This window comes from Bombus pyrosoma, linkage group LG4 (genome assembly GCF_014825855.1).
Source record: "Bombus pyrosoma isolate SC7728 linkage group LG4, ASM1482585v1, whole genome shotgun sequence".
In the NCBI taxonomy this organism is placed as follows: Eukaryota; Metazoa; Arthropoda; class Insecta; order Hymenoptera; family Apidae; genus Bombus; species Bombus pyrosoma.
In genome coordinates this window covers 14652117-14673760 of record NC_057773.1, presented here as the reverse complement: position 1 = coordinate 14673760, position 21644 = coordinate 14652117, and the positions used below count along the sequence as shown (strand labels likewise).

At 29.5% G+C, this 21644-nt stretch overlaps 3 protein-coding genes across 5 annotated transcripts; 2 read left to right on the top strand and 1 right to left on the bottom strand.

Annotated features, from left to right (window-relative positions):
• The first annotated feature begins 933 nt into the window (after positions 1 to 933).
• Positions 934 to 13974, top strand: LOC122566579 (V-type proton ATPase subunit H). 3 transcript variants are annotated; one of them, XM_043724049.1, is made up of 11 exons: positions 934 to 1099; positions 1586 to 1667; positions 2342 to 2531; positions 2909 to 3127; positions 3850 to 3945; positions 4355 to 4560; positions 4646 to 4730; positions 5585 to 5991; positions 6067 to 6180; positions 6283 to 6390; positions 13836 to 13974. In XM_043724049.1, exons 1-10 carry the CDS (start codon positions 1042 to 1044, stop codon positions 6371 to 6373), a joined length of 1548 nt encoding a protein of 515 aa, XP_043579984.1. In that variant the 5' UTR covers positions 934 to 1041; the 3' UTR covers positions 6374 to 6390; positions 13836 to 13974. The 3 variants fall into 3 exon arrangements, with proteins under 3 accessions (XP_043579984.1, XP_043579983.1, XP_043579986.1); XM_043724048.1 differs by lacking the exon at positions 13836 to 13974 and having other exon boundaries at positions 6283 to 6766; XM_043724051.1 differs by lacking the exons at positions 3850 to 3945; positions 13836 to 13974 and having other exon boundaries at positions 935 to 1099; positions 6283 to 6766.
• Positions 6769 to 16402, bottom strand: LOC122566576 (DNA-directed RNA polymerase I subunit RPA2). Its single transcript, XM_043724044.1, has 17 exons — positions 16266 to 16402; positions 15976 to 16185; positions 15554 to 15886; positions 15250 to 15489; positions 14855 to 15177; positions 14530 to 14789; positions 14212 to 14454; positions 13721 to 13998; positions 13431 to 13628; positions 13236 to 13343; positions 12654 to 12830; positions 9311 to 9525; positions 9093 to 9231; positions 7694 to 7850; positions 7352 to 7605; positions 7112 to 7276; positions 6769 to 7000 (listed from the first exon to the last, which is right to left on the bottom strand). Exons 2-17 carry the CDS (start codon positions 16042 to 16044, stop codon positions 6791 to 6793), a joined length of 3369 nt encoding a protein of 1122 aa, XP_043579979.1. The 5' UTR covers positions 16045 to 16185; positions 16266 to 16402; the 3' UTR covers positions 6769 to 6790.
• A 17-nt stretch (positions 16403 to 16419) lies between these two features.
• Positions 16420 to 20553, top strand: LOC122566578 (HAUS augmin-like complex subunit 3). Its single transcript, XM_043724047.1, has 9 exons — positions 16420 to 16601; positions 17486 to 17704; positions 18010 to 18196; positions 18785 to 19008; positions 19085 to 19213; positions 19300 to 19639; positions 19706 to 19932; positions 20004 to 20172; positions 20263 to 20553. The coding sequence occupies exons 1-9, from the start codon at positions 16420 to 16422 to the stop codon at positions 20419 to 20421; spliced, it is 1836 nt and encodes a 611-aa protein (XP_043579982.1). The 3' UTR covers positions 20422 to 20553.
• Positions 20554 to 21644: the final 1091 nt, after the last annotated feature.

Below are 21644 nucleotides of genomic sequence, written 5' to 3'. Positions count from 1 at the left end.
TGTAAAGTGTTTGTTTCTGTTCTCAAATGTTCATATTAACATCTCTGCTATATAATAACTATCCTCGTAGGAATAAGAAAATAATAACAAGATTTTAAACAATAATACATATACATAGTTATGTATTTAAAGTCTAAGAAGCCTTTCTACTCTAAATTATATGTTTTTAGTATAGTATATCGTATATAATGTAATCTTTATAAGAAATATATGCAAGTATAAGTAAGAAGAATAGGGATAAAGCATTGTAACAAAATACGAAGCTTTGTAAAGCTAAGGGTGGAAGAGATAATGATGGACAATGGTAAGTAAGAAAGGAGTATAATTCCAGAAACACGTCAGTTATGTGAGCATAAGGTTATTGAAAGTAATACTTGTAATGCAAATTATAATTCGTATATTTCAATTACAATTCAAGGTATGTAAAGTAATGAGTGATAACTGGTAGAACCAGCTACTCCACTCATTAACGTAGAGCACGATCGTATATACGCATAGAGATATAAAGATTAAGTACGCGGTCATATATTACCGTGTTGGTGGATGCGATATGGGAATAGAAAGATAACGCTGTGTAGAGGCCCCTTCTGTTCTTGTCTAATCCGCTTACTGCATACACACTGACGCTATTCCTTGATAATTATTACACTTACATATTTACTGGAAGAATGTGCATGCGTTATAAGATAAGAGCACAAGGGGCCTTTATACAACGTTCTTTTCCTATTTCTATATTGCTTTCTCAGTTTGTTCACACACTCCCGCATCTTTATATCCCTATCTCTATGGTCGAAACCTGTTTACATGATCCTTTCTGAGTACGGAATTCCTCTCTGTTAACATCAAATATCACATTAACTAGAAATATTTAAATTTTACTAGCTGTTAGGGAAATTTTGTATCTAGCTCTAACGAGTTGGTAATATATCAGTCTTGTGATCCAAGTGTTGAGGGAGGTGCAAATTTACGACAGCAGGACGTTCATTCTCTGCCACTCAAGTATTAAATAAATTATACGGGATTTAAGGAACAACAACAAAAATGGTTGATCGTGTCAACATTAAAGAAATGATACCGGCTTTACCGGATGAAAAAATTGGTAATTGACCTAAACATACATATTTATTTCTTAATTTGACATTGCCCCTCCCAATAATGTGCTGTGTTTATATGATTTACAAGGATTATATTGCTTTTATTTGCGTCGTAATTTTATTCATTTCTCAAAAAATATGATAAATTGCTAATATGTACGGAACTATATTCAATTTTTTACTGTATATGTCATTTCACAGAAGTTTGTTTCTTATGTCATGATAAAGACATTCATTCTTTTTATGATAATAATATGAAAAAGCTTTGTAAGACACATTTTTGTATAAGCTAACGATATTTATTGTTATTTAAGTAATATATTTTTGTTAATCATATATTATATTTGTGTCATATTTTTATGTATACTTGCTATCATGAATATAAGACTATAAGCATCTGTACAAGTTTGCATTATTGTTTTATTTCTTTATTGGCATGATTACACGTTGTTTATTAACAATAGATAACAATAACATTTAAAACTTTTTAGATATGCTAGCAGCTACGAGCATTCTTCAGCAACAAGCTGCTGATATTAGGAATCAACAAATCAAGTGGCAATCATATCAACAGTAAGAACATCATCGTTTCAAATATTAATATCGAAATATTACTATATATATGTAAATATTTCATAAAATTTTATTTCGAATATGTGTATCTCTTTTTTATTCGCATATTATACATACAGGGTAGGGTCTAGTTTGTTTCTATAAAGCATTACTAATATAGTAATTAATTAAGTACTAATTAATTAAGTAATATGTAAAAACTGAATTCATTACATTGAGAATTTCTTGCTGATTTCCTTTAATGTTAGCGAATACATTACAAATCCAATGCATTAATTTTTTCTCTTAAATCAGTTATAAGAAATACTGTAATAGCATAATATCTGGTAAACCCAAAAGTAAACAAATTTGTTCATACTGATCTGTGTATTTTTTTATATTACTCTGGTCACTAAATTGTTCTTGATATCAGCTACTACATTATGAAATCAAAAATGCATGATGCCATTTAAGACAGCCAAACAAACTTATTTTTTTATTGAAGAAAAAAAGTTTTATGGAAATTTTTAATATTAAAATTTGTGACTGATTAAAAGCTCACTAGCTTTTTTTCAAAATATTTTTTCCTTAAATCTTCCTCAAAATACATATATATATATATATATATACACATATATATAAATTAAATGTAAATTAAATGTATTAAATAACACTTAATATTCTATGTTTTATAGGTCTCATATGATATCAAAAGAAGATTATGATTTTATAGTGGCTTTTGATACAAATGATGCTAGTGTTCGGGATGCAAAACTTAAAGAAAATCCACATCAAGCTGCTAAAACTTTTCTTAACTTACTTGGTCATATTTCAAAAGACCAAACTATACAGTACATCCTTACAATGATCGATGATATGCTTCAGGTACATCAAATCACATAAATTAAAGCATAGTAAAATACCCTTTATCCAAATTCATCGGAAGGCAAAATGGTTGAGATAACTGAATCATTTGTAAAATAAAAGTGCACTAATTTTTTTTATTATCTAAAATTTTTTATTCAAATAACCGAAATTCACATTTATATTTATAACTAAATCAGATCATATATTTACCTTTTTTCTTTCTAATGATATAAAATTATTTATATTCAAGCTAAGAGTTTATATAACTGAAATTGTACGCGACAATAGTTGAAATAATAAAAACTCATTTCATTCAAATAAATGGAATTCACATAAATTGAGCTTTCTTGTAATATGTGATTTATTTTTGTTAAATGTTTTCAAATATATTTTAGGAAGATCGAAGTCGTGTAGAAATCTTCAGAGAACATTCAAGTCGCAAGCGTGAATCAGTATGGGGCCCTTTCTTGAACTTGTTAAATAGACAAGATGGATTTATAATGAATATGACCTCTCGAATTATTGCCAAACTTGCTTGCTGGAGTCACGATCTAATGGAAAAGACAGATCTTCAATTTTACTTGACATGGTTAAAGGATCAATTAAAACTCAGTGTAAGTTAACAGATATATAATCATTTAATTACACGATTTAAGAATTATAAGCATACCTTAAAAATAAAATATATTTGTGTACCATCATAAATGTATTTTTCATCATAATATTAACACAGTATTATACATGCTTCTAATTTATTAGCACTAGCTTAGCTTTTTTTTTTTTTTTTTTATGTAATATAATTATGTGTGTGTACACAATGGTGTTGGTTTCCATTATACCATATAGGATGGAGAACATAATTGGAACTATTTCTATTATTCCATAAAATATTTTTATATTGTTGATAAGTTGAATGGTTTCAAGGAGAATATGACTTGATGTGTTGCAGAATATGTAATTATGAAGTAATTTCAATTGCCTGCTTCATCCTGTATACGTGTAAATTATAACTCAAATATTGTATAATATAATTCATTAATTAGTCTCAAAACTATGTTCCTTTGTTCATTTGTATATTTTTATATATTATTTCTTTTTAATTATGCAATAAGTGAAATTTGTAACAATTTATATATTTTATACAAATTTTATATATATATATAACTTTCACATAAGTGAATTTATAAAAGTCTGCTAAAGTATATAAATACAAATGCCAATAAAATCGCCTTAGATCAAATGCTACTAACTATACATTAAAAATATAGGCATACTGTAGCTTACACAGTAAAGCGATAGAAAGTGATTGCAATTATTTAAATATATGGGGTTTTAGCTTGAGGTTCCTCAGGATACAGATTTACATACAAGAGTAGAGCAAGGCAACACTATAGACAAAGAAGCAAATGAACTACATGAACTACAAAGTCTGGTTAGTCTCATAATAATTAAGTATGTATTAACATGAAAAGGTCATACAACTAAACTTTCCTATCAATTTTTAAATATAAGATAGCGCAAGGTACAAAGAGTTATAATTGCAAACAGAATACAATTGAATATAAAAATAAATAAACATTATGATAACCATATGTAATATTCCTTATACGAAATTATTTTTATTTAAAATAGAAATTACTAATGCTGGATGCCTGTGCATCTCTGATAAGATTTTATCGTTAATATAAATTGTTTTTGTTTTGTACATATAAGAGTGCATTCGCATTTGGTTTGCATAATGATTTCCTTTTATTTTACTTTTTTGGTGCACACACATAATTTAAATTTCAATCTTGTTGTTCAATTATATTTTTATTATATATACCATCGTGTTTATTCAGAATAATGAATACATTCAGTCCGTGGCACGTTGTTTACAAATGATGCTTCGCATAGATGAGTATCGTTTCGCATTCGTGTCAGTTGATGGAATTTCCACTTTACTGAGTGTTCTAACAGGCAGAGTAAATTTCCAAGTACAATATCAACTGATATTCTGTATATGGGTACTCACTTTTAATCCTTTGCTTGCAGAGAAAATGAATAAGTACGTATTGCATATATGTATATTGCATATGTGTAACTGCATTTTAAACAGTTGTTAAAAATATAACATGAAATTTTTATTTTAGGTTTAGTGTCATTCCTATATTGGCGGACATCTTAAGTGATTCTGTTAAGGAGAAAGTAACTCGCATTATTTTAGCAGTATTTAGGGTAAGTTAATCTTTCTACGAACGAGACGGCTGTAGTCGTCTAATATTGTTTTTATTAACAACAACATATACGAATGCTAATTGATATGAAAAAATACCAACAAGTTTCGAAATCTTGTCTAGTTTTGTGGGATATATGTGTGATTCTATGTGCCATTTCAAAATTACAAGTGTCCGCGAAAGTGTTAATATGCTAAATGTTTCAAAATTACAGTTACAATAAGAGAGGTGATACGAGATAATGAAAAAAACATTTTTACATATGCTTAATTTACTTTATAGTATATAGTTTATATAATTTTTTATATATAATGTTTCGAAAATTCATATTCGAATGTCTGTCAGTAAGGAATCTATTGTATACCAATCATTTCTATAAAATGTTCTTTGTATATCTTAAGAAAAAGGAAAAGATAGAAATATTAAGTATATCATTATTTGGTTTTGGTCTGTGTACATATATTGTTTGGTATAGAGACTATGATCATTTTCAAATTCTAATTCATTTTTTAACTCCAATATTCTCGTAAATGTAGCACAAAATTACATCTCACTATTTTAACGAACTAAAATTTTAATGACGTGGTATTGATTCCTGTTAAAATCTAAATACAAGGGTGAGATTTCATAGCTTTCATATTCAGCAGTAAATAATTTGTTAATTAAATCTTTATTAAAACAATGTATGTATGACTGATTTTCTGATTAACAGACACTTCAAATTTACATTTTTGGAGATTCATTATAAAAAGATACAGTAATTAATTAATTAATCCACAATTCTAAAATTTTCTATACTTTTTTTTTAATACATATTCTATTTTTATTACTTTATTCTTTTTTAACACTCCATAGAACCTCATTGAGAAAGTAGAGGATGGGCAAGTTGCTAAAGAACATTGCATCGCGATGGTACAGTGCAAGGTACTGAAACAACTTTCGATCCTTGGACAACGTAAATTTGACGACGAAGATATCACCGATGATATTGAATTCTTGAATGATAAATTACAAGCATCTGTTCAAGACCTAAGTTCGTTTGACGAATATTCGACCGAAGTGAAATCGGGACGTCTTGAATGGTCTCCCGTTCACAAATCTGGCAAATTCTGGCGAGAAAATGCTAATCGACTAAACGAAAAGAATTACGAGTTACTGCGTATTCTGGTACATCTGTTAGAAACTAGTAAAGATCCGTTAGTACTCAGCGTAGCTAGCTTCGATGTAGGAGAATACGTAAGACATTATCCACGTGGTAAACAGTACGTTCAATGAAACTTTTTTACTTACACATTGGAAAACGATTTTTACTGAAATCATTTTTGAAATTATTCCAGTATAATAGAGCAACTTGGAGGTAAACAGCGAGTAATGCAACTTTTAGGACATGAAGATCCTAATGTAAGATACGAAGCTCTTCTTGCAGTCCAGAAACTCATGGTACACAATTGGTGTGTAATTGAAACATCTATATACAAGACAAAATTTGTACTAAATTATTGTCAAAAGTTGTAACATTTGATAATATAAATGATTTGGTATTTTATTTATAGGGAATATTTAGGAAAGCAACTGGAGAAAGAACAAACTGGATCAAATGCATCAGGAGCAAAACCTGGAGCACAAATCCCAACGAAAGCATAAACAAGTATATAAGCTATGTAAGTTTCGATTCAAGTCTGTATACTTTGCTTTTGTTTTCATATTATTTACTTAAATACTTGCTTGTCCAACTGCTTGTACACTGCGTATAAAAATCGGTATGAGAAAAACATTCTTAGTATTGGAATTATAAAAATTACTTTGCATTCTAATGTAGTTACCTGTAGATAGCAAGAGAACAATATATATTCCAATAAATATATGATTCGTCATGTTGTCAAATCCAATAAATCAAGAAATGTACATAACTGTTATAAAGTATTGAATAACGGGATAAAGATATTTCTAGAATAATATTTATGGAATTTGTAAGTAAAATGTTTACGAAATGTTAAGAAAAATAAACTATTATCACTAAAAGAAAATAGAAAAGTATATGCATTATATTTTCATTTATTTTCATTTCTCCGCAAATGACAATTTTACATTAATATTGCAAGATGTTAATTGCGTTACGAGATATCGGAAAATGTATGGTATGTCAACTTCTCTCACAGATTCATCATCACCACAAAGACGACATTTTGTCTTGTCATTTAATCCTGATGCACTTAGACCCATTTCCATTACCGGACCCAATAACGTTCCACATTTTTTACAAACTAGAGTCTGAAACAATAACGTTATTATTAATTAAATATATACTTATATAATAAAAAAAGAAAGAAATATGTGTTCTTAATGTCTCAATTATATGTTCTATTATTTAAATTAACTTACGGTAGTTTTGTCTGAACAATGGAAAAGACGATCCTGAAGTAAGAACGAACAACCATGAGATAGTAATGAATCTCGTTCCATTTCTCCAAAGCGAACACCACCACCCCTCCTTCTACCCTTTATAGGCTGTCTTGTTAAAACATCAATTGGCCCAGTACTTCTCACCTGTAAACATGATAAAACAATAGATAAAAAGACACATTTTAACTTATTATAAAGAATTTAATTCTCTGTACCAACCTGCCACTTATCTGAAACCATGTGACGTAATCGTTGATAATGTACTATTCCAAAAAATATATCAGCAGTCATTTCTCTTCCGTCTATTCCTGAATACATTCTCTCTGTTCCATAATAATTATAACCGCCACGTTCCAATAATTTTCCAAAATATTCAACGGCTGTCTCATCCTCGTTAAATCTAAACGATGTTGCATCATGCACCAATCCATGTATGGCTGCTGATTTTCCAGCCATCACCTCGATCATCATAGCTATTAAATATGCAATTTAAATAGTTACAATAAATACAGAAGTAAATATTTCAAATATTAAAATCTGTTTAAAAAGAATTAATTTTACCTATTGTCATACGGCTTGGAAAACCATGAGGATTAAAAACAATATCTGGAATTAAACCTGTTTCTGTAAATGGTAGATCCTCTGCAGGCCATTTTTGTGAACAGATACCCTTTTGACCTGCCCTCGAAGCAAATTTGTCTCCAACATTTGCATTACGCTAAAAAATTTGAAATTCTCATTTGGAATCCTTAGGTTAACATTCTTATACTTTACAGAAATTATTATACAGGACTATCACACATTAAGTGTTTTAACATTTCAAAATTAATTTTTTAACATAAGAAAATACTATTCGAATATCAAATCTTCTAAACTAAAAAAAGGAAGAGCAATTCGATCTGACAAATAATTTTTAAAATAAAAATTCATACATAAATAAAGCCTCCCTTCAGGGCACAGGAAGAGAGAGTAAAGGGACAAGGACAGAAAGTGTTAAGGAGTTCATGTATTTAGGTGTACTAATAAAAGAAAGTATAAAAAGTGCGAATGTCATACACTTAGCCAGATATGGGAAATCAGGGAAAGAAGTTTTAGAGATAATTTCAGATTAAGAATGTTCCTATTTAGTTTATTGGTGATGGGAGTAGTTATATATAGTGTGGAGCTGTGGGGTGTGCAGGAAGAAAGGAAGTGCTAAGGAAAGAGAAGAGTATCTGAAAAAGAATGGGTTTAGTATAATGGGAGCACAGGAAAGAAGGGAAAGGGGGTATGACATCTCAAGTTGAGAGTAAGAGACAAGAAAGTGCAAATATAACAAGATTGCAAAATCAAAGTCTGTATAGCCAAAGATATAGATATAATATAAATATAAATATGTAAGGATAGTGCAACTGTTAGGAAAAAGAGCAGTTAATGACACAAGTGAGATGCGGATTGATAGAGAGGTGGAGCAGATATTAGGAGGGAAGTAAAAGAAAAGAATGGGGATAAATGCAAAGATTTAAAACACATGACAAGAAAATGTAGAGAATTAGAAAGGGAGATTGATATAGGAGAGATATTCAACAAAGAAGGAAAAGATATGGTGTATACTGAGGAAATTAGAAAAAAAAAAGAGGAAAGAGTAAAGAGAAGTAAATTATACAATTATGTAAAGATTTATGCAATTGATAACATATATAATAATTAATGGTTAAATAGATGATAGACAGTAGATATGTAATAGTAAAATAAGGATAAAATAAGGTTTTGTGTGGGGGGGGGGGGGTGGATATGTGTAGATAATTAAATGAGAATGCAAGGTAATAAGGAAGATAAATGCAAAACGAACAAAATAATAACAAACTTTTCCTAATTACATGTGTACTGTAACATATATCATTTGGAAAAAATCCCTGACATTGACATCCAATTTTCAAAGATCATCAATTCAAGAGATATAAATTGATATTTTACTTACTGGAATACGAAAAGTGATACAAGCTCTACGTGGAATATGACTATGTAATGTTCCACAAAGTTTTACAGTATCGACATAAGCATCCTCCTTTCCATGATATTTACCAGTAACATATGTTGATTGATCTGCATCATAATAGCTATTAAAAAAGATGTATTTCATGTCAAATAAAATAAAAGATTACTGAAAATGTTAATAATTCCATGAATAGAACTTACCAATAATAGACATCACCTTCTGAAATCATTGTACCTAAAATAGGAAGGCCATCGACGTCCAATTTTTCTGCGAGATCAGGTTTATCAGGATTCCTTGCAAAATAACTTTTCTGATCTTTCAAATCTACGAATTCAGATTTATAAATCATTCCATGTGCAAAACCCCTATCGTGCGCCGCTTTGTTTATGATCATCGCGTCTTCCATATCATATCCCTGACAAAATAAGTAAAGGTGTTTAAAAATTATTAGATCGGTCAATACAAAATGTTTCCTCGAATAAAACTTTCATCTTTGCAGCAATTTAAAAGTTTCTTCAAAATATCACATATTTAATCAAAGTACTTTTTGTATAATTTTATATACTTGTCTCTTTTAATTAATTTCATTATTCAAGATATATAAATGTCATCTGTATTTCAGAACTAAAACATTTTTCTTAAAATATGATTGTCAATAATATATTTTCCAGTCTCGCCCTTACTTTATTTTGTAATGGAAAATCAAACCTTTGAATTTCATGAACCAAGATTGAACTCTTCTATCATTATGTATGTATATAATTTTCCTAAATGGTAAATTTAGCAACTACAGTATATGTATCTATACTGGTATATTTTCAATTAATTCTCTGTTACAAAAAGAGGCAATTGAGAGTTATGTTATTGTTTTTCACCAACATTGACGTCACCTTTTCCAAATTTAATCTCATTGAAAAGATAGAATTCTATATATATGTAGAGGGTCCTTCGTTTAACTGGGAAATGTGGACTATCTCTTGAGGAATTGAAATTATCAAAATATTATTCTTACAAAAGTTGTTTGGTATACAAGAGGACATTAAGTGGTGTAGATAATTTTTTTGTAAGTATGTTAGTGAAGGAGGTATTACAGTCAAGTTCATTTTTTTAATTGGAAACCTGTATTTTTTTATTTGTATCACCACATGATATCAATCCACGTAGTAGAATATCATAAATTAGATCCTTAGAGCGCCATCATGCTATAAATAAAAAAGTACAGGGTTTTGTTCAAAAAATCTAGCTCAACTTTAATACCTCCCCCACTATTACACTTTTAAAACATTATTTGCATTGGCTAATGTCCCCCTATATGCTGAATAACTTTCGTAAAAACAGTTTTTTTATAACTTTAATCCCTTCAAAGATATTTCACCATTTCCAATTAAACAAGACATCCTGTATATGTTAAAATATAATATATAATTCTAATATTTAGAATATATATATATATATATATATATATATGTCGGATTAGCATTATGATTAGGGTTGGGATGAACTTCTCCGTTATGAATCACATATCCCAAGATGGAGTATCAATGTCTTCAGAAAAATGCATTTGGAAAAATTAAAAGAGAATGCGGCTTTTACGTAGGTATTTAAACCGTATCCAATCTTTCTATGGTTTGATCTATCGAGTCGGCAATAATTAGGACGTTATCCAGTAAACAATAACGTACGAGTAGGCGAGGTCGTCTAAGGCATTGAGAATGGCCTTATGAAAAACGGACGGTACATTTTTTTTTTCAATCCAAACGGCATCGTTATATATATAATTTGCAACCTCGCGATTTGATCCGTAATAAGAGGTAGAGGATACCGAACCGCGACCGTATCTTCATTTAGTCCTCGAAAATCTACACATAATCTATCTGAGGAATCTTTCTTTTCCACGAGTAGCATAGGGCTCGCAAACGGTGAATTACTAGGCCTTATGATTTTGCTCGAACTAATTTGCTTATTCGCTCACGTGCTATTCTGCGCTCTTCCTCACTGAGTCTATAAGGACTTCTTCGTACGATGATGTTAGGGCCTATTAATCGTATTTCCGACTGGCTTGTATTTACGCGAGTACGTAGGAAACCTGTAACGAATGAATCTTTAAATTTTCGAGAAAAGAAATTAATTCCCATATACGTCAGTGTCAACTTCAATAATATCGATCTCGTTTTCAGCGGTCTTATTACAGACGTTAATTAATTTTGGTTTACACATAGCGAGGCTATTTTGTGTAATATTACGTTAAAAATTGGACTTAACATTACACGGTCAGTCACGATATCATATTTTAAATAATTATCAGTAAGAACATGGGAATTTATCTATAATATAAAACCATTAGTACATACAATGGACAAAATTTGAGATTTACATTTAATACAAATATTTCTTATCCCTCGCTTTGCTACTATATCAATCGTTCCTTTGCCAGAAAATCTCAAGACCACGGATTCTTTAATCAGTGAACACTCGGCTCCAGAATCGGAGTAAAATGGAAACGACTCACCCAGGTGACTTGATCTACCAGTTGACGCATCCACTACGTAGAAATCGACTCAACGCTCGTTATCGAAATTATAGTTTCCTTTCTGAGTACTGCTTTGTAAAGGACTTTCCTCCATAATCAGATTGACAGCTGCGTACCATGCAGCGGGGTCGGAGCTCGTGGTTTCAGGGTTGAAACGTGGTAGCGTAAAATTGTTAGATTCCGCACTCGATTTTTGCACTAGCTACTGAATTAACTCGCGCACGATGGTCGTAAGCTTTTACACTGTTGTAACCGTCTTTTATCCCACTTCTGATGTCGGATTAGCATTATGATTAGGGTTGGGGTTAAAGGGGCGTGAAACGAACCTTCGTTATGGTTAGACTTTGTCGTTATGCAATAGAGAAGATGTTGACTAATGCAAACACGATTGTTACAGATATCGACAAGTAACCGTGGTAATTAGATACTCGAGATGCTAGTGACAATGATTCTAGGTTCGATAACGAATCCACGGTCAACAGGATAACTCTTTATTAAACGTAAAATACTTCAACACGCAAACACGTTTAATGGGACGCTCTGTATATACTTCCCAATGTGTAACTCTTCAAGGCGATCACACGAATAATAGACTGATAGAATTCTTTCCAGACTTTTCGATTGCGTTCGTTTGTTATATATTGGTCCGAAGCTTCGAGAAGGTTCCAATCGCCGTTGCTAGGCAATCTTTGCTTGGAGTTTGATTGTTAATACAACATGTGTCCCATTATATCGACATTCCCAAGGAAAATGTCCATCCCGTGACCGCGGCTACGTTCGGCCACCAGTTGTGTCGCCTCGAACCCCATCCCAATATCACAAGTCTCGAACAAAATACAATGAATAACAATCGTTTAATTACGGCTATAGTAGAATATAAATTACAATATTACGGAATTCCCATAGTTCCAAATGGGAGGCTCCAGTGTCCTTCCATCTCCGACATATATATATATATATATGTTTTATACATACCAATCTAAAAATTAACATATATATTCGGTTGTACTTACTGTGTAAGAAATAACGGCAACGATTGCATTAGTACCCATAGCAAAATCATCAAGATTAATTTCGTCATAATGCACTGGCCGAAAAAGTGGTGTTGCAGGTGTTTGCAACCTATATAATTTAGTTTCAGATTGTAATTGCCATGTATGGCATGGAGTTCCCATTGTTTGTTTACCCATCTGAAAAACATGGGAATTTATTATTTGAAAGTTTGCAAATTTATTACTTTCAAGCAAAAAAGTTTTGTAAAATATCTTAAGCTGTATATATACCGAGTGTACTAGAAATACATATTTACAAACCCTTTCAGTAATTAATAATATAAATAGTAGTTAATAATTATGTGATAAACATAAATGCTCATTTTACTAAACTTTATGAATGGTTTGATATCTCAAACTTTATTTCTGTAGAAATAAAGAACTATCATCTTAGGAAAAGGTTCTATTCATAAATTAGTAACAAATGCTCACTAACATGTCATTCTTTGTTAACATTTGTTTAATGGAAACATTAAAAAAATATTCTTTATAAAAGTTTGTTAATATGTCATAAACAATTGCGAATTTTCTGCATAATTTTACCTGACATTGATACATATTTCGTGGACTTTGATTACAATCTGGCATTGGGATAAGACTTGCTAAATTACTTAAGAAAGCCGTTTTTGATAATTCTTGATGTGATGTCAACTGTAATAGTAAATAAAATTTTTATAAATAAATGAATAGCAAAGCAAAAAAAATTATTTTTAAAAAATGAGAAAAATAATATATTACTCCTTCATAGGCTTCTTCAGGTGTAACACAGATATTTAAATAAATTTGTTCAAATGTTCCTATATATTCCACCTTTTTGGCAGCTAAATTCATTACTGGTCTCATCATACGAGCTGGATTTGTAAATAAATATAGTCCTGGATATTGTGCTGGTACATTTTTTTTTGGCACCAGTGCTATCTCCATCGTACACGGAACCTAAATATAATAAACCTAATATAAATAACCTAAATATAAATAAAAGAAAAAAAAGTTTGTTGTACTGAATTAGGAAATTACGAAGCTACTACCTCTTGGCCTTTTATTTTAAGCAATCGTAGCTTGTCTGTTACTCTTGAAATTATATTATCATCTATTAATCCTATTAATTTTCCATCCAATATTACAATGTAAGATTTTTTCCAGTTATCAGCAATTGACAGCGGAATCATTCCAAGATCCATTAGTATGATGGGAACATTAGCTTTCAATTTCGGATTAGCATGTTTCGTAATGATGCAATTCATTGTTAAATGATTAAGAAGACCACAAGGTGCACCATCAGGTGTATGTACAGGACAAATGAAACCTATAATATTACAACAAATTATTATTATTATCCTTATATTAATAAAGCAAAGTTTGTTTAAATATTACAAGTTAATAAACAAATATTACTGTAGTAATAGAACAAACTGGATCGTACATAATTCAATAAAGTAATATAAAACAAACTGTTGTACATCTATTATTTCCTTATAAAACGAAATTTTTTAAACAACCTAATATACTAAAGTATTACCCCATGCATCTGGCAATAATTGTCTAGCTTCTGTGGTCCTCATTTCTTGGAAAAAGGAACCTCTGTGTATTGCACGAAAATGGCTCATGTATCGCATTCTATTAATATTTTCAGCAACAATTGTGAGACCTGTACTTTGCATCAATCCTAAACCTGTTGGTGATCTTATATTTCCAGTAGATAAAAAATTTTCCATTTGTGATTCCAGCGAATTTCCATGTTTCATTACATTTAGCATTTCCTCTATATACATATGCAAAACGATCATAATTGTAATATAGATTTATAATCTTTAAATTAATTTTTGAAAATACTTACGCACATTTAAGGTGTACCTATTGCCAGCACTTCTTGCACGTTTCAAAATACCCATTTTAAGACCAGTCAACCAACTATATAATTTTTCTTTCAATACCTGCAAATATAAATGACCACCCAGTAAACATTCTTGCATCATCACAGCATCAGCACCTTCTACAGCACATTTATTATTTGCAAGAGCAAATAGCTTTTTTGTCATAAATGCGAGTAAATAAAATTTATCCAGTGGATCATGAAGATGAATTGCTATACAATGCCTACAAATGATATATGTTAATAACATAAATTAATTTATATTTCTCAGTGCATTAATTAAACTTACTTAATTATAAAGTCACAAACATCTATATCAGTAGCATCATGAGGTAATTCAAAAAGTTTTATTCTAAACATTCTCCCTATATAAGCTTTGCATTCTTCATGACTATTTAAACCTTGTTCGTGTACAGCTCTTAGCATATTTAAAATACAACCTTTGTAATATAAATCATCTTCACATCCAGCTGTTAATGCACTATAAATAAAAATGTCCGAAACATCGACCAAGCATTTTAACATCAAGATCAATGGAACATAGTATAAAACTTTCCTATATGAAAACATTAATTTTGCTGAACCATCAGTTACATAATGCAAAGTATTATTCTGTAAAGCATATAATGGTGTAGTAACATAGTTTTAATTTATAAAAAATTTAACTGGATTTGGAACACGTACAGCTGTAGTATTATCATCTCGTACACTTCTTAATAGCAACCCAAGATCGCTAAATTGTATGCCACGAGCTTTCCAGCCTGATCTTCTAATAGCAATAGGATAATTCCTCCTTGTCATCAATAACATTCTTATAATCCTCTCAAGGCCTTTAATAACGAAATATCCACCCCATTCTTGTTCATGTTCTCCACGAGCAACTAAATCTTTAGGACTCATCTTATTTAAATGACATCTATTAGACTGTAACATTAAATGCAAATAAAATATAATTGAGCAATTTAGTTTGCATAACTATATTACATACTTTAATCATAATTGGAATTTCTCCTAAATCCCTTTCGAGCATCTCTTGCGCTTTATTATTGATAGACCACCCTAATTTGACCGTTATCTTTCCTTTATAAGTACATCCTCGTTGTCTACATTCTGTAGGATAGATTTTATGATTCTTCACCCCAATTGCACCGGATGGAATATTTGGTTGATGAATAGATACATCGTCGATCCATAATGCTACTTTGTCTTCATTTGGCAGATGAATATAAACAAGTGGATTGTCTCTAACTGCCTCAGACAGGCCATCTTCTAGCATATAATTAAAAGAATCTATGTGCGGAGCACCTAAGCTCTGCAACAACTGAAATATATAAAGAAATTTAATTAAACTTAATATTTTTAAATTATATTTATGGTTATGGTAATCGTAAAAGAAAAATAGATATTTACAGGATTCTGCTTTTCTGGAGGTTTGCCAAAATTTGTTGACGTATTTGTCAATTTCGGTTCAATCAACATTTCTATATTTTTCCAAATTATAACATAAAATGTTTAAAATAAAATAAAATAAATATACACTACGTAAATCTGCTTACGCACACGAGACCTCCACCCACGTGTATGTTGCAGTGCTACCAACTTACATACATAGTACAAAATCTACAATGATATTATGTTATAGATTTAGCGGTTATTTAAGATTTTATTTTACATTTTATTTACATGCACAGAACGAACACCTTCTTTTCTTCAATGTAGATTTTTCACGACTGAATTTTCGGATGATTTATTCTATACCACCGGTATATAAGTATCAAGACCATATGTACACTGTATGTATACGACCGTCCAGACTTGTTGTACATACATATAACCGTGTTCCTGATCGTGATCATGGACGTATCTGGTAAAGTTCTGTATGATAAAGTTCGAAATTTACGTTCGGAACTTTCGAACGTTGTTACACCAGAAATATTAGATAAAATTTGCGACAAACCTTCGCTACAACCATTTTTAAAATGGTTCTGCGAAAATGTAAATAATGTCAACGTTCTTTCAAACGAGGATGTCCAAATGTAAGTTACTTCGAATATTTTTAAGCCTTTTAATTCATTTAAAATCTACTAATTTCATTCGTATATGTATGCGAATGAAAGCTAACATTATGAATTTAGGTTTTAGAAAAAAAATAAAATAATATAATATATACTATATTTTTGTACTTTGAAAATAAAATATTTTAAATATATAATGAATAGTTTACATTCTTTGTGAAAAATATATTTTTCTCAAGCCTTGATTTAGAAGATTTTCCTTGTTCATTTATGATATAATAAATATTGAAATTTCATTTACGTTACAATAACATGAAGTTTCATAATAGTGAGCGACTTGATCGGTATCTTTAATTTTTTCCATGCTGTTGCAATATGTTGAAAGATGCTATTTAAAAAGGAAAAATATCATTTAAAAACTGCTGCAAACAATTATAAATACTTTTAATTTTAAACTAAAACTAAACCTAACTTTAATCTAACCCGAACTGAATATTGAATCTTGTCATTTGTATTTCGCGATTCGTTCACCAAATCTAAACCTAACTCTAACCCAAGGAGTACAAATAAGCTAGACACCGACAACAATGTAGGCGACTACGAAGCTTCATTTCTTCATTTGTTATTTTTTTGTTATTTGACTATTTTTTAAATAAATATTAAGCTTATTTTTTAAGTGTTTACTGTTTACCTTTCTTTCACTTAATTTGCGCTTATATAGATAGGATTAAGTTTAGTTTTAATCTAAAATTAAAAGTACTTATAATTGTTTGCGACATTTTTTAAATTATAGTTTGGCTTTCTAAATAAACCCCTTCAACACATACTGACCAAATTGCTCACCAGTACCAAAAACTTCTTTGTTAAGTTGGATTAAAAGTAAATTTCAATAATTTGTGTTTCAGAAAAAATAAACTCCAAGAAATGAATGAATGGGTAGAAGGTTCAGAATTAGATCATGCATTAAAGGAAAATACTAAAGATTATCCTGATTTATTGAAAATCATTTTTTTCGATGACACAAATATTAACGATTTGTTTGCAGAATATGAAATAGTGAAGAATTCATATAAGGAAGACAAAAATTATATTTATACATTGCAAAATGGGATACAAAATTTAAAGTAACATGATCATTATGTGTTTCTATTTATGTACATATATTACCTTAGATTAAATGTAGATTTAATTACGTGTTTAAACTCTTAACAATATAGTCGCTTTAATTTTATAATTACTTAAGTTATAATTTTATTTTCTATTGTAATATATTTTCATAACTTGAAAAAGCATAATTAGCTTTTTACAACATTAAACACAGGACACTACTTTATAAAAAATAGCAACATATTGATTTAGGTCACTATGATTTTTAGCTCTGCATATACGTAAGATTAATATTATTATATAAAGTAATACATTGTTGCAGAAAATTAGAAATTGAATTAGACGAGACTATAGAAAAGGAAGAAGAATCTTTGGGTAGAGAAAATATTAAAGCTAATAGAGCATATGAAGAATGTTCCATAATTATGAAAAAATTCGATACTCAGAATCATCAATTTTTTAAAGAAGTTGAGTTCCTTTTGAACGTTTATGCGGACGCAGCCGAAAATGTGAGTAATTTGTAAAATATCTTCATAATTCATATTATGATAATATATAAACAGGATGCATCTGAAAGTTATGTATAGTGTGAAACAAATTATTTACTTGTTTATCAAATTTGATCTTGAAAATTATGCTCAAGGACAATTTTGTGGCCCATTTTTTAAAGAGACCTCCACCAATCTAAAGGTGTAGAATCACTTACCAAAGCCATGATAAATAATTTGGTTACACTCTGTATAAACGGATACGAGGTGATTCCTGGTAAATGAAAGATAAGAAAAAAAACAGAATATCTTAATTAGGAAATGCTATTTATATTTTTCATATGAGGATTTACATCTTTTATCCACATTATTACATAATGTTCCTCGTACTATTCAACTTCGAATAATTCATAACGGAACAGAACGAAATTTCAAATTCGATTTTCTCAAAAATTAATTGTAAGCCTCAAACAACTAAAATTTTATTCAATACTTTTCCCTTATCTCTTTATGAGAAATCAACTCGTGTCTGTTTGTACATAACTTTCAGATGCATTCTGATATATATTAGTAATATATGTACTAATAATAACAATATTGTGTTTATAGAAAGGAAGACCATTATTATGGACTCAAATGCCATTAAAACTCTTTACCAAAACCATAGAACTATATAATCATTACTTAGATGTTCATATAAAACAACAGTTTGGAAATGCAAACAGTGTGGAAGAGCAAAAGACTGATTCTAATTATGTTTCCTTAATTAACAGTAATAAAGAAAAAACTATGGATAACGAAAAGTTATTGGAACTGACATTATGTAAAACAAAGTAATTAATATTGATAACTATTAATAAATCGAATATCCTTTGTATTTATTGATTGAAAGAGATACTTATTTTATAGCTTAACTAATGCAAAAATAGAAGAAATTCTAGCAAAAGTACAAGAGGAATCGTACGTTGCAATGTTGAATTATATAGAAGATATATATAATTTAGGAGATATGAAAGTACCCAAACATTCTGAATTAAGGTACTTGAAAGCTCTTTAAGTATAACTATTTCACTAAACACATTATCTATTTTCTAATGAATATTACATTTATGAATCAAAATTAGAACAGAAATTTTAAAGGTAACTAGGAAAAGAGATTTTTTAGAAGAAAATATCACTTTGTTACAAGAACGTCAGTTAACAGAAGTGGTGCAACAATTCTCAGAATTGGAAATAACTAAGATCTTAAAACAGGATGCTCATACGAGACTTATACGAACAAAAAATCATTTAGAAAAACTTAGAAACTTACGGTTTCTTGCACGAGAACATGGTCACGTGCACACTGATTTATTACGAATGCTGATGGAAGTGCAATTTCAGTGTCTTAAAAATGTTTCTGAATTTGTAGCTGATGCTTACCACTATTTTACAACAGAATATTCACTATCATCCACAAGATGTGTAAGTCATTTATCAAAACAAAACAAATGCATTTTCAGTTTGTAATGAAATTTCATTTATATGTAGGAAAGTATGCAGAAACTGCAAAACAAGTATTCTGCCATTGTATCTTCACCAAAAATACATAATTCATTTCACAAATTTTTTTTTTCAATGGTATGTAGTGACAATAGTACACATCAATTAAATTCTGCATTACAAAAGTATAATGATCTCATAGATGAAAACAAAATTAAAAGAAAAAACCTATTGAAAACTTATTTAAATTCAAAAGTTGACAAATTAGAAATATTGTAAGTATTAATTTTTTACCAATATTTACCATTATAATGGGTGCAATAATTGTTACATTGTTATAATTTAGGGAAAATGAAATAAATTCGCAATATTTAAACGAAGTTGAGAAAGGACCTACACATACATATAAACCAATTTCTTATGATATTGAAATAAATCACAGTGAAGCACTCAATAATTTACAAAAGATACAAAATGATTTGACAAAAATCAGAAATCAAATGAAAGAACGATTGGTAAATTGATAAATAATATATATGTATATATATATTTGTTTTGTATATATATTATCTTATTTGTATAATATTTGAAATCTTTCGTTGTAGAAGGCAGATACAAACTTCGAGCGAGAAAAGGCTATTCTTTGGCAACGATTTCTAATCGATCCTGATACATTAAGAAAAACATATAAACAATTGAAAACTGTGACAAAGAGATCTTGCTTCGATGATGCACTTAAAAAGGAATTAAATGATTCACTGTAATTTACTACTATTATAAATATAACCATACAATAAATATTATAAATATTATAATGTATCATTAGAAAGATTTTGATAAATTAGGTTATATTAAATACACTGCCAAATAGATTTCAATAAAATGTTTCTAATGATATGCTGAAAATATGTAATTGTGAAGTAAATATAATATAAATCTTATTATCTAAAATTTATATAACTTGTGTATTAGTTTTTAATAAATGATAATAGAATTTATAGAAACTAATGCAAATTGAAATGGAAATAAATAATTGAAATAAAAATCTACCAATAAATTTTTTTTTATTTATTAGCATTCCCTATAAGATATATCAAATCGTTCGTATGCAAGCATTGGAATCACTAATAACTGTACCTATGTACGTATATTTATGATATCAAAGAGGAAATTAGAGTGCTCGCGCTTATGGACCTATTTGTTCCCGAATTAGTGCTGCACCATACGGGCAAGTGCTGAATTTGATTGACGTTAGCATATATAAGAACCTGTAACATTGGGGATCTACCCTGTTTGATTGCACACTAGCATAGACAAGAACCAATCGCCAATTACTTTATTGTGCAAGAAAATGCTAAAAACGAATTCAAGGTAGTCATGTTTACAGCATGTTTTGTAAATTTGGAAGTGCCAAACTCGCGTAATTTTACTTCGACGTTTGTCCATGTTGACGATTGTACAAAGAATATTTTAAAAAACTTTACGTTTTTAAAATACGTTTAATACGTTTAAAAACTTTTAAAAAACTTTAATGACATAACTTTAAAAAAATCGGATAGAAAAGTAGATATAAACTTTTCCGTAGAACCGTACAATTAAATAAGTTCTTGTCTATGCTGGTATGCAATTAAACAGGGTAGATCTCTAACTTTAAGTTTAAATACATAGGTTCTTGTGCATGCTAAAGTCAATTAAACTCAACACTTGGCTGCATGGTGCAGCACCTGTACTGTGAAACAACTAGAGTACGAGCGTAAGCACTCTCATTTCTTTTGTGATGATGATGATGATGATATATATATATATATATACACGTGATGATATAATGAAATATGATACGTCATATATGAATGATGGTATTAAAACGTGTGATTTTTTAAACTTTTTATTATAGGAACGATATAACTTATTGGACAAACTTTACTTCAAGGGAACAAAAACTACTGTCCGTTTTTGCAATCTTGTAGTGTATAACGTGTAAAATTCG